The 14371-nt window shown below is 35.2% G+C and overlaps 1 protein-coding gene across 1 annotated transcript in view; it reads right to left on the bottom strand.

The window, feature by feature from the left end:
• ITFG1 (integrin alpha FG-GAP repeat containing 1) overlaps positions 1-14371 on the bottom strand; it is a 340218-nt gene that overhangs the window by 118674 nt on the left and 207173 nt on the right. Inside the window, exons 11-12 of the mRNA XM_064581526.1 lie at positions 4114-4264; positions 1631-1739 (exon numbers count right to left, since the gene is read on the bottom strand). Coding sequence (XP_064437596.1) covers positions 1631-1739; positions 4114-4264 — 260 coding nt within the window. The remainder of the gene's footprint in view (positions 1-1630; positions 1740-4113; positions 4265-14371) is intronic.

The raw sequence follows: 14371 nt of genomic DNA, 5'->3' as shown, positions 1-14371 counted from the left end.
CAAGATCAGAAACAAGACAAGGATGTCCACTGGCACCAATCTTATTCAACATAGTAATAGAAATTTTAGCCAGAACAAGAAAAAAAAAAGGTATAGACTGGAAAGAAGAAATAAAACTGTCTCTTTCCAGATAACATAATTGTCTATGTAGAAAATCCTATCAAATCTTAAAAAGACGTCCTAGAATCAATAAGTAAGTTGAGCAAGGTTGCAGTATACAAGATTAACACACAAAAATCAACTGTATTTCTATTTACTAAAAACAAACATGTGGAAACCAAACTTAAAAATACAGTGTATGTAATCACTTCAAAGAAAATAAAATATTTAGTCATACACTTAACAAAAATTTACATAGGATCTCTGTGGTGAACATGGGTGTCAGGTGGAGGAGATGGTTAGCTTGATTGGGAATAGGTAACAATGAGCAAATTGAAGTAAATATACTAAGGAAAGTGGAAGCTGAGTTTCTTATTGCTAGAGAAGATACCTATAGACAGAAATGATTAGAAAGAACCCTTGAAATGATGTGTTAGATTAGAAATGGAAGTAATGGCATAAATTCACGGTTTTATAGTAAGTAAATGTATGTATACGTATATACATACATACAGTTATAGATGGGTATATTTGTGTGTTGTGTATGTGAAGCTGTATCTGTATTTCCTAGCTTTGTCCATAGAGAGAAGCTAGAAGAAGTGAACTCAGTAACAATTAGCACACTGAGAACTTAGAAGTTGGTTTTTAAATTTCCTTCAAAAGCTCCTTGGAGAGAGGTCAGATTCTAGACTTAGGGCAAGGGAGGTATAAGATCAGTCTGGAATATCTTTCTATCCCAGAGAACATGTCAAAAAGATATAGGAGCCAGCCTGAAGGAGCTTCTACTGCTTCTATTGGGAACACTTTGAACATTAAATGATTTTATGTACATGTAATATGAATACATATATATAATATATATGATAAATGAATACATAAATACATGGGAGAGAAGCAGAAGATTTTCCTTATAGTAGAATGCCAACTAATAAATGAAGAAGGAATGTTGGAAATAGAGAATCACTCTTTGACAACTATCTCAGAGAAGGCAATCACAAAGAGGGAGATAGTGAACTTAAGGTGGAGAGATCTGGTGGTCAATAAGATGACCAGAAGATCAAGATTAACATTATGGTGGTGAGACATAGTCGCAAGACAGTTGCTTCCTGATAAAACGCACTGAGAAGTACACAGCATTGGTTCTGCAATTCCATGCAGTGGAGTTTTTGCAAAGAATGTATGACCTGAGTGGAAAAAGAGGAGACAGGGTTACGCTACAGAATAAAGCCCATATTCTTTAAAATTGATAAGGACCTGAAAAGGAATTGTTCCAGATTGAAGAAGTCTGCAAAGATGTGACAATTAAATGCATTAGGAATTCCTGGATAGAACCCCGAAACAGAAAAAATCATTGTTGGGACAGTTGAAAAATTTGAACAGGGTCTGTGTATAGGATGATAGTGTTGTAACAAAATTGATTTCCTATGTAGGAGTGTGTCCTTAGTCTTAGGAAAATTTTCATTGACAGAGAGAATACAAAATTAACTGTTAATAATTAATAATAAAACATATAAAACAAATATTTACTCACCAATCACTTTAACAAAATAAGCATCTGCTTCAAAGTTATTTTTTAGTGTATGGATGGCAAAATCATTCTTTGTATATCCTTTACTTAGTACCACAATGTCCAAGATTCCCTGGAAAAAACATATACAAAAGTTGTAAGAACAAACCAGCAACTGAAAAACTAATGAAAATATATGCATGTTTATCATGTAAATATAAACCTTATTCACCTTGATTTTTAAAATAAAAATGCTACTAAAAAATATAAAACCTTAAGAGAGAGAGAGAGAGAGGCAAACCAAGAAACAGACTCTTCTCTCTAGAGAACAAACTGATGGTTACCACAGCAGAGGTAGCTGGGGGGTGGGGGAAATGGTGATGGGGATTAAGGAGTGCACTTGTCATGAGTACTGGGTGTTGTAAAGAATTACTGAATTACTATATTGTATACCTGAAACTAATATTACACTGTATGTTAACTAACTGGAATTTACATAAAAACTTAACCCCCCCCCAAATCTTAGAATAATAAACAATAAACAAAATGAAAAAAATCTGTAATTTTAATCCCTGGAGATAACTGTTAACATTTTTGTATATATCCTTCCAGTCATATTTGCCTGTATTTTTATTATAAAAGATTTATTATTTATTTTAGAAAGAGTGTGTGCAAGCAGGGGGAAGGGCAAAGGGAGAGGGAGAAACTCAAGCAGATTCCCTGCTGAGCGTGGATTCCCACGACCCTGAGATGCATGACCTGAGCAGAAATCAAGAGTCAGATGCCTAACCGACTGAGCCACCCAGGAGCTCCTGCATGCTCCTTTTTAAAGGCCTATGAAATGGACTGCTAAAGTGTTTTCAACCGTCAGAGGAAGAGAACACTTTTTTATCTGTCCTGGTGACCATGGCATATTAACATTATTTCTCCCTAAAAAGAGGGAAGTCTTGCTGATTTTATTGGGGGAAAAGGTATACTCATTTAAATTTCCACTTTACTGATTATTTTATTTATTTATTTATTAAAATCGTTTTGATTATACTTGACATACAATATTACATTAGTTTGAGGGGTACAACGTAGTGACTCAACTGTATATCTTATGCTATGCTCACCACAAGTGCAGTCCATTCCACTGATTCTTAATGATACTGATCTTTTGCCATATTTTTTCATATATTAGCCACATGTGATTTTTCTGTAAATTGACTATGTTCTGTTTTTCCAGTGGTAGTTTTTGGTGACTTATATCAGTTTGTATAAACCCTTTTTATATTAAAGATACTATTTGACTCTTTCATAGTAAATTTATTTCCCAGATTTAAAAACAATTTGAAATTTCATTTGATGTTTTTTTTTATGTACAGAAATTAAAAACTTCTTTGTAGGGGTGCCTGGGTGACTCAGGCAGTTAAGTGTCTGACTCTTGATTTAGGCTCAGATCATGATCTCAGGGTTGTGAGATCAAGCCCTGTGTCGGGCTCTGTGCTGGGCATGGAGCCTTGCTTAGGATTCTCTCTCCCTCTCCCATTGCCCCCTCCCCCTTCTTCTCGCTAAAAAAAATTATTTGTAGTCAATTCTGTTGCTTTTCCCCCTTATAATATTTTTGCCAATTACTTTTATGCGCCCCTCCCCCCTTCCTCTCTCTAAAAAAAATTATTTGCAATAAATTCTCTTGATTTTCCCCCTTACGATATTTCTGTTAATTACTTTTATGCTTGTCAACTGTTAATAAAAAGTGAAATAACATGACATTTGGTAGCAGAAAGAAGAAAACAAGAACCTGGACAATTCATATAATTGAGAATCAGCCTGTTATAACCAAACCAAACCAAACTAAAAATGTTACAACCAAACCAAACCAAAACTAAAAATTATGTTAGGAGGAGACATAAATGTCCCGATGGACATTGAATTTTTTAAAAAATAATCAAGTTATTTTACAAGGATGTACTGTGATATATTAACTCTAGGATTTAACACATTTTTATCAGAATTTATTATTTTTCTGAGTGGTAAACTGGCTTTTCACATTAGCATGGAGGCAACCAGGGCCCTGAGGGCCTTTCATTGTCACCTGGCAACTGAAGACAGAGTCACAACCATCTGTGGCAAGAGATGCTCCTTCCAGTTCACAAAGTTAAAAGGGGGTGCTGCCTTTACTCTTCTATGACCTTGTACAGGTTCAAGAGTCTGTCCTCTGTTGGTTGTGCTTTTGTCTATTGGTGCACATGCACATTTGCCAGCCTCAGAGCATGATTCTCTAGTGGTTTAATCTAAATAGCACAAAATGACATAAAGGCGTTTTCATATTTCACTGTACTCATCAGCTAGTAGTGTCAATAAATTTGTTCCCTGTGCCATTTAACATTAAAAGGGGCTTTCTTTAATTAGCTCATTTGCTTTCTTTATCTCATCTACATTTTCTGGTCAAATAGGGTGACGTGAAAGTGAGATGAAGTGGATGGCAATTAGACTCCACACACAGAGGAGAGCTCTGAACTCACATCTTCATAAATGTCAAAGAAGGTGGCAACCATGGCATCTCTGATTTGATTTAGGTCCATCAGCTCCCAGTAGACTTTAAACATACGATGTGCCCCCTCACAGCTTGCATTATTACAAGGAACATTCTCCAGTAAAAAGGCCTGCTGATTGCTGTAAGATAAAGGAAAGGTATTTAGTTAACAGGACGCATCAGTACTGTGTAGCATCAGTTGTGCTGTATTTCCTGGAATCAAAGAGCTAATAAATAGTATATAGTGAAATGACATGAAAACCCCCCCACATTTTACTGATAGTTGTACTGTGTCATAAAAAAATTAAATTGTTGGCTATCCTATGTGAGCCTTCGGCAAAAATTCTCTGAGGCTACCTGGTTGCTGTCTCTCTCCTTCCTCTTACTGGAGTTTACAGGTGCATCCCTTCTTCCACCATTGCTAATTCAGTCACTGACCCTGTGGTTCCATTACTGAGTTCCTGGACACTGTCATTATCCCTTCTGATGTGTATAGCCCCTCAGATGAGTATATGCATTTTATTTTATTATTTTTTTAATAAAGATTTTATTTATTTATTTGACACACAGAGAGAGATAGTGAGAGAGAGCACAAGCAAGGGGAGCGGCAGGCAGGCAGAGGGAGAGGGAGAAGCAGGCTCTCCGCTGAGCAAGGAGCCCGACGCGGGGCTCGATCCCAGGACCCCGGGATTATGACCTGAGTCAAAGGTAGCCGCTTAACCGACTGAGCCACTCAGGCACCCCAAGTATATGCATTTTAAACGGAACCACCTGATATCCCCAAGTCTTGAAAACCCAAAGCAGTGAATCTATAACACAATTTCAACTTCCAGACAGGGAGTAGGGAGGATATTGCTGAGCTTCTCTTAGACAAAGCACTGTACTTTCCATAGATATGAAGTCCTCCCTCTTATATGCTACTCTATAGGCAGAGTGGTTATGAGCTTAGATTCTGGAGCCAGATTACCTGGATTCAAATCCTGACTGTCATTTAGTAGCTATGTGATCTTGACTAAATTAATGAAGACTCATATCCTTATTTGTAAACCGAGTAATTAGAGTACTCATAGGATTGTTGTAAAAATGAAATACTGGGGGCGCGTGGGTGGCTCAGTCGTTAAGCGTCTGCCTTCGGCTCACATCATGATCCCAGGGTCCTGGGATCGAGCCCCGCATCGGGCTCCCTGCTCTGCAGGAAGCCTGCTTCTCCCTCTCCCACTCTCCCTGCTGTGTTTCCCTCTCTCGCTGTGTCTCTTTCTGTCAAATAAATAAATAAAATCTTTAAAAAAGTAAGAAATACTGAATGTGAAGTATTAGAACGATTCCTGTCATCCAGTTAGATCCAGTTGGAGCTCAATAAAAGTGTTTATATTATCATCATTCTTATTTCTATAGTGCAACACTATGCCATGCAAAAATATTTCCTCTAGAAACAGGAGTAACTTTTGTAGTGTGATTTATGTAATGGTTCCTATTATGGGCATTTCCCAATGTATACAGTCCTTTAGTTCCCTCTACTTATACAAAAAAATAATAGATTAAAGGTCTTAAATTTTACTACTGCTCAATTTTATTTAATAATAATAATAATTATTATTATTTTTGAGAGAGGGCGAGTGGGGGAGCGGAGGGGCAGAGGGAGAGAGAGAAACTTAAGCAGGCTCCACACCTACCACGGAGCCTGACGTGGGGCTCGATCTCACGACCCTGAGATCATGATCTGAGCCGAAATTAAGAGTCAGACACTTAAATGACTGAGCCACTCAGATGCCCCTCTAATAATTAATTAACTAATTAATTAATTAATTTAATAAAGATTTTTTTAAAATTTATTTTTTGACAGACAGAGAGACAGCGAGAGAGGGAACACAAGCAGGGAGGGTGGGAGAGGGAGAAGCTGACTTCCCGCTGAGCAGGGAGCTGAATGTGGGGCTCAATCCCAGGACCCTGGGGATTATGACCTGAGCCGAAGGCAGACGCTTAACACCTGAGCCACCCAGGCGCCCCATCTAATAATTATTTTAAATAAAGCTAAAAAGACATTTCTTTTGAAAATTTTTCGTATTTCATATGTAAATATTACTTTGGGTCTGGACAATTTGTGAAAGAAAAAAAGCTCTATTATAAGGAAAATTTCTTAGTGTTTATAATATAGTAAGGGAACCTAATGTATAAAATTTTCAATTTGCATTATGTACCAAATATGTGATTGACTTCAAATTATTTTTCTCAATAAAAATTCCAACACAAATAGTTCCTAAGAACAATTCATTAACAAAGAAAAAAAAAACCCTCCCAGATTATAACAATTAAAAACAATTAAAAATGCTAAGGTGACTTTGCTCAAGACCTAACATAATTTCCAGGTAATTTAACCATCCTACCTTTTTAGCTAAAGAATTTTACTAGATATTTCACAGAAATGAAGAATATTCTATTTTGTTATTAGGAGATTATATTAAAACATGAGAACATGTGATAAAGGAAGCCTTTCTACATCTTCTGTAATCAATGTATTATACTCGCCAACCTTTTCAGTGACTGTGCGCCACTAACTTCCCTTCTCAAAGTGCATGAATTTCATTATTAGAACTATGGCTGCAATTTCAAACACATAACACAACCTACAACAGAAACTCTAACTGCAGTTTTACAATTAAGAATGTCATTTTAATTTTTCATACGAGTTTGTAAAGATTATAAATGCCAGGAACCATGGCTCTTGTCTCATTGCTCACTATATTGGTTTTGCACTATGGAACTTGGGGTCTGTAAATTTTCAGTTAAGTTTTACTAAACCCTACACGCATAGCCCAACATCTCACTTTTATAAATGAAATTCCATTTAACCACAGGAAGGAAGAACCTTGATCCATTTGGGTTGGAAATCCATGAGGAGAAATGATCTTGCTTCTTTTGGGTCTCTTGATGTGTTATTGGCAGTTACAACCAGTTTATCTTTTTTAAAACTGTTTTTTTCAAAACTTACAAAGTTATTGTAAAATTCAAGTAATAGAGATTTAAAAAAATGAAATTCATCCTTTCCAGGGACAACCATTGTTAATAATTAGGTATACATCTCTCCAAACCTTCTTCTGGGAACATACAAATATATAAGTATATATATCCTTAAAAAAACCCATTTGGGTTCTACTACACAGATTTTTCTACAACTTATTTCTTTACATTCAATAATATAGCATACACAGGGCAAAGGGATATCGTCTGAATGAGGACTTCTGATATCTACTTTGAAAAGTCCCCTCAGAGAAGTTGTACTAGATTATATCTCCCACCAGCAGCCCATCAAACTGCCTGTTTCTCCACATGCGCATTCTTTTCAACGGATACTCCACAATATGGCTAAGCCATCACCAGTTTTAACACCCTGCTTTTGATAGGCAGTCTTCAACTGTTCTCCATTACAGCGTACCACACATTCACAAACATATAAATGTTATTTTCCCTTGGGAATTTGTACAAAGATTTCCAAATAATAGTCATCAGGTCAAAGAATATGCATATTTTAAATGTCCAAAGGTAAAGCTAAATGGTCCTCTAAAAAAGGTACCAATTTGTATTTCTAGTAGTGTATGAGTATATCCTCCATCTCTTGCCAATATTAGTATTATTGCTTCTTATGTTTGCCAATTGGGTAGCTTAAAAATCTCATTCTCCTGATTATAAGAGCAGCTATTAGTTAAAAAAAAACTTTTTTAAAAAAGATTTTATTTATTTATTAGAGAGAAAGAGTGTGTGTGAGAAGGTAGAGGGGTGGTGGGGGGAGAGGAAGAGGGAAAGAATCCCAAGCAGACTCTGAGCTGAGTGTAGAGCCCTGATGTGGGGCTTGATCTCAGGACCATGAGATTATGACCTGAACGGAAGCCAAGAATGAGACACTTAACTGACTGAGCCACCCAGGCGTCCCTGAGTATTATATTTATATTTATCAGCTATTTGTGTTTCTTCTTGGAATTGGCACTTAAGTATCTATTTTAAATTACTGATTTTTAGGACATCTCTTATTGTTAGGGGGTATTAACACCTTACCTGTTATTCTGATATCATTATTTGTAACATAAGGGCAAAAATAGTATATTAATTCAAATGGCTGTTGTAAGGATTAAATGAGAAAGTACATGATAAAGAGTTCAGTAAAGTGCCCGAGGCATACATTCAATATTTGCTGTGATTATTATTATTATTATTATATGTGATGCTACTACTGATATATTGCAAACTTTCTGCCCCAGCCTTTTATTTTGTTTTAAAAATTTATGGTGTTCTTCACTGAAAAGTTTATAACATTACATAGTCATTTATGTCAATATTTTTATTCATGGCACTGTAAGAAATGTTGAAGTGAGTCCATCATGCAGATGGAAAATGAAACCAGATGAATACTACATTTACACAAAGGAACGAAGAGCAGTGAACATGTTAAATATGTGGGAAGATAAAAAATATTTTTTCTTATTATTGAAGCCTCTTTAAAGATAACTGATACTTAAACACAGTGTGATGTGAATGACATAAGGAGATATAACATGCGTGAAATGGCAGCACCAAGGCCAGGAGGGGGGAAATGAAAATGTGCTGTTGTACGGTTCTCCAACTGGAAGTGAAGTGGTGCGATATTGTTTGAAGACAGACTGGGATAATTTAAAGATGCATCCACTAAAATGTTAAGATTTATAGTTAATAAACAAAAAAGACAAAATGGAATCATAAAAAATGCTCACCTAATTCAAAAAAAGGCAGGAAGGGGAAAAGGCAACACTGCTGGCGGGAGTGTAAATCGGGGCAGCAACTATAGCAAGCAGTATGGAGGCTCCTCAGAAAAATTAAACGCAGAATCATCACATGATACAGCAATCCCACTTTTTGAGTAGATATTGAAGGAACTAAAATCAGAATCTCAAAGAGATATTTGAAGTTCTGTGTTCACTGCAGTAATATTTACAATAGCCAAAATATGGATACAATCTAAATGTCCATCAGTTGAATGGATAGAGAAAATGTGGCATGCATGTGTGTGTGTGTGTGTGTCTGTCCACTGGAATATTATTCAGCCTTAAAAAAGAAAGAGACATTTGAAACAACAAGGATGAACCCAGAGGAGATTATGCTAAATGAAATAAGGCAGACACAGAAAGACAAATCCTATTTGAGCTTATATGTAGAATCTAAAAACAGTGAATTTAGAGAGTAGCATGGTGGTTGCCAGGGGTGGAATTTTCAGTTATAAGATAATTAAATTCAGGGGATCTAATGTACAGCATGGTGACTACAGTTAACAATACCATATTGTATACGGAAAGTTGTTATGAGAATAAAGTTTTAATGTTCTCACTATAACAACATGAACAAGAAAATGGTAATTACATGAGAAGAAGGATGTTAACTAACCTTAATGGAGTAAACATTTTGCAATATACATGCATGATGATGTTTATCATCACACTATACACCTTAAATTTACAGAATGTTATATGTAAGTTATATCTCATAAAGCTGAAGAAAAGAAATTAATAAAAACATGCAAAAAATCTCCAAATAACTGGATATTAAATGAAACACTACTACTAAAAACCTATGAGTAAGTAAAAGAAGGAATCAAAAAGGAAATTACAAACTACTTTGACCTTGATGAAAATGAAGACACACATATCAAGCATTTGTGGTATGTCACTAAAATAGTTTTTAGAGGCAAATTTATAGCACTAAGTACTTTATTAGAAAAGAAGAAAAGTCTCAAAACAATGACCTCAGTTTCTTTCCTAAGAAACTAGAAATAGAAGAGCAAATGAAATGTGAAATAAGCAGAAGAAAGGGAATAACAACACAGAGCAAAGTAATGAAATAGAAAACAAAAACAACAGAGAAAATCAATGAAACCAAAATATGGTTCTTTCTGAAGAAAATTTTAAAACTGATAAACCTTCAACTAAAATGGGGGAAGACACAAAGTACAATTATGGTGAATGAGAGAGGTTACACAACTACAGAGTTTACTGGTATTAAAAGATAATAAAGGAATGTCACAAGAAACTTTGTACCAATGTAATTGACAAATTAGATGAAATGAACAAATTTCTTGGAACTCACAAGTTACCAAAGCACACTGAAGATGAAATGGATAAAGAAATTGAAATTATAGTTTTATATCTTCTAAAAAAGTCTGAAAAAATTCAGGCCCAGATGGCTTCACTTATTATTCTACTAAATATTTAGAGAAGAAATAATACCAATTCTACACAAACTCCTCAGAAAAGAGATGAGGGAGACACACTTCCCGACTCATTCTCTGACACTGAATTATACATGAAAATTAGACATCACAAGAAAACTACAGACTAATATTCCTCATGAACACAGATGGAAGTATTTTAACAAAATTCTAGTAAATTGAATCTAACAGTACTTTCGGATTTTGCTTTGCACAGTACAGTGTTCACTGAAACTTGTGCATTTTGGAACCATGTCTCTGCTTCATGATTTGCCAGAGAACCATGCACAGAGAGGACTGGCTCTGATATGGACATGTTTCAGTGACCAAAGCACCTTGCAAAGTGAAGACTGTGGGTACCTAAAAAAGATAAAAATTATGACCAACTAGGGTTTACTGCAGGAATGCAAAGTTGCTTTAATATTTTAAAATAAATCAGTGTGATTCAGTAGATTAATAAAAACAGGAAAACCATACAATCATCTCAATCAAGAAAGAAAAATTATTTGACAAAATCCAATTTGGATCTAAACTCTCAGCAAACTAGGAATAGAAGGAACTTTCTCAACATGATATAGGGCACCTACAGAAAACCTACAACAAACATCATACTAATGATGAAAGACTGAATGTTGTTCTTCTAAGATCCTTGTTTCTACAAGGCAAGGATGTATGCTTTCACCACTTCCATTCAACATTGTACTATAGGTTCTAGCCATTGCAAATGAGAAGAAAAACAATCAAGGTATCCAGATTAGAAAAAAGTAAAACCGTCTTTATTCATAAATTATAAGGCCACCTATTTAGAAAACCCTATAATATCTAGAAAAAAAACAAGTAGAACTAATCAGTTGAGCTAGGTAGCAGAACACAAGATTAATATACAAAAGTCAACTGTATTTCTATATATTTGCAAACAACAATCAGAAATTGAGGGGTGCCTGGGTGGCTCAGTTGGTTAAATGGCTGCCTTCAGCTCAGGTCATGATCCTGGGGTCCTGGGATGGAGCCCTAAGTTGGGCTCCCTGCTCAGTGGGGATCCTGCTTCTCCCTCTGCCTCTGCCTGCTTGTGCTCTCTCTCTGTCAAATAAATAAATAAAATCTTTAAAAATAAATAAATACTTCATTCCTTAAAAAAAATTGAAATAAAAAAGTACCAGTGATAAATCACAAAATGAAATACTTAGCTATCTGACAAAAGTATAATGAAAGTTGTAACACGTGGTGAAAAAATAAACAGACACACAAACACACAGACACAGAGTTCATGGGTTCAAAGACTCAATATTGTTAGGATGTTAACTATCCCCACACTGATTTACAGAGTCAATGTACAGAAGTTGCCCCTTATCCATGGTTTCACTTTTAGTAGTTTTGGTTACTCCCAGTCACCTGTGGTCCAGGAGGAGATGATCCTACTTTTGACATATATTAAAAGCTCAAGTGTAGCCTAACACTACATCACAATGTCTGCATCATTCACTTCACTTCAACTTATCATGTAGGGATTTTGTCATCTTACATGATCACAAGAAGGGTGAGTACAGTACAATAAATTATTTTGAGAGGCCACATTCATATAACTTTTATTATAGTATATTATAATTCTATTTTATTATTAGTTATTAATGTTAATCTACTATGCTTAATTTAGATATTAAATTTTATCATAGTTATGTATGTACAGGGAAAACAATATATATGGTTCAGTACCATCAGCAGTTTCAGGTATCCATCAGGGGTCTTGGCACATATTCCCCATGGATAAAGGGGAGAGGGATACTGCAGTATCAATCCAAATTTCTGCGGATTTTAAACAATTTTTTTTTTTGGCAAAAACTGAAAATAGCCTAAAATTGATAGGAAACACCAAAGATCTAAAATAGTCAAAATAACTTTGAAAAAGAATAATGTTGAGGGTGCCTGGGTGGCTCAGTTGGTTAAGAGACTGCCTTCAACTCAGGTCATGATCCTGGAGTCCCGGGATCGAGTCCCACATCGGGCTCCCTGCTCAGCAGGGAGTCTGCTTCTCTCTCTGACCCTCCCCCCTCTTGGGCTCTCTCTCTCCCATTCTCTCTCAAATAAATAAAATCTTTTCCAAAAAAAAAAAAAGAAAAAGAATATGTTGGAGGATTTAGACTATCTGAATTTACTACTCATTATAAATAAATGACAGTCAAACCATTGTGGTATTGCTGCAAAGATGAACAACAGATCATTGGAACAGAAGAGAGTGAAGAAATATACCCACTGACATACATATGGCCAATCGATTTTCTTCAAAGTTCAAAAGTAACTGAGTAGAAAAAGAATTCTTTCTTCTTCTTCTTCTTCTTCTTTTTTTTTTTTTTAAAGAAATTCTTTTCAATAAATGGTTCTGGAACAGTTTACAAAAACATAAGCTTGGATCCATATCTTGTACCATATAGAAATATTAACTCAAAATGGATCATAGACCTACATGTAAAATGTAGGACTTAAAAAAAAATTCTAAGGGAGGGCATAACTCATTGTGACTGAGTTAGGTAAAGATTTCTTAGATATAACACTAAAAATCACAATCCATAAAAGAAAAATTGATAAATGGACTTTTTAAAAATTAAGCACTTCTTGCCCTTTAAAAGACACACCATTCAGAGTACAAAGAGATAAGCCAGAGATGAAAAAAATATTTGCAAATAATAATAGTAAAGGATTTGTATATAAAGAACTTTCAATTAAGAAAACAAATATCCCAGAGAAAATATGGGCAAAAGATTTGAACAGACACTTCATGAAAGATCTATGAAAAACAAATAATTACATGAAAAGATATTAAAAAATCATCAGTTATTAGAGGAATTGAAATTAACGCTACACAGAGCTACACTACAAATAAAATAACTGAAGTTAAAAAGACTGACCATACCAATGTTGAAAATGCGAACCAACTGGAACTGTTGGGCATTCTTAAAAAGTTAAACACACACCTTCCCGAGGACCAGATATTCCATTCCTTTATTTGCCCAAGACAAATAAAAGCTCCTGTCTACACAATGACTTTTACAAGAGTGATCATAGCAGATTATTCGTAATAACCAGATCTGATAAAAACCCAATGTCCAGCAACATGTAAATGGATATAATAAGCAAATTATATCTGTACATTGGAATACTCCTCAGCCATAGCAGCAATGATACATGTAACAGTATGGATGAATCTCAATATTATAATGCTGAGTGAAAGCCCAGACATAAAGAGCATATAATCCATGATGTCATTGATATAAAGTAGTAGAAAATGCAATCTAATCTACAGAGACAAAAGGAAAACTGGTGGTTGCCTGTGGGATCAGGGAAAGGTGAAAGGGGTGGAAGGACTGGAAGGGTAGACTACCAAGGATTAAAAAGAAACTTCTGCGAGTTCTGTACATGCTCTTTATCTTGATTGTAGTGGTATTTGTATAGGTGGTACATGTCAAAACTTATCAACGCACACACTTTAAAGATGTGCACTTTGTGTCAATTAAACCTCAATAAAGCTTTTTAAAATAGATGTTACTCCTTCATGAGAAAAAGCAAAAACACAAGCAACAAAAGGAAAACTAAATTTGACATCATCAAAATGAAAACCATTTGTGCTTCAAATGACACCATCAAGAAAGTGAAAAAGAAAGTGAAAAGATGACTCAGCATGAGAGAAAAATTGCATATCATATATCTGTTGAGGGACTTGTATGTAGATTATATAAAGAATTCTTGTACCTCAATAATACAAAAGCAAATAACTCAATTTTAAATGTGGCAAAGGATCTAAATGAACAATTATTGAAGATACACACACAATGGCCAATAAGCACATGAAAAGAAGCTCAAAATCATTAGTCCTTAGGAAACTGCAAAACACAATGAGATAACATTTCATATTCATTAGGATGGCTACAATAAAAAAGACAAATGCTGGTAAGGATGTGGGAAAACTGGAACACTCATACACAGCTGGTGGGAAAGTAAAATGGTACAGCTGCTCTGGAAAACA

Source organism: Mirounga angustirostris, unplaced genomic scaffold (assembly GCF_029215605.1).
Source record: "Mirounga angustirostris isolate CCGP_5_RB_7025 unplaced genomic scaffold, mMirAng1.0.hap1 SCAF_16, whole genome shotgun sequence".
NCBI lineage: Eukaryota > Metazoa > Chordata > Mammalia > Carnivora > Phocidae > Mirounga > Mirounga angustirostris.
Note: the sequence above shows the minus strand (reverse complement) of the source record. Positions and strands in the feature narration are given on the sequence as shown.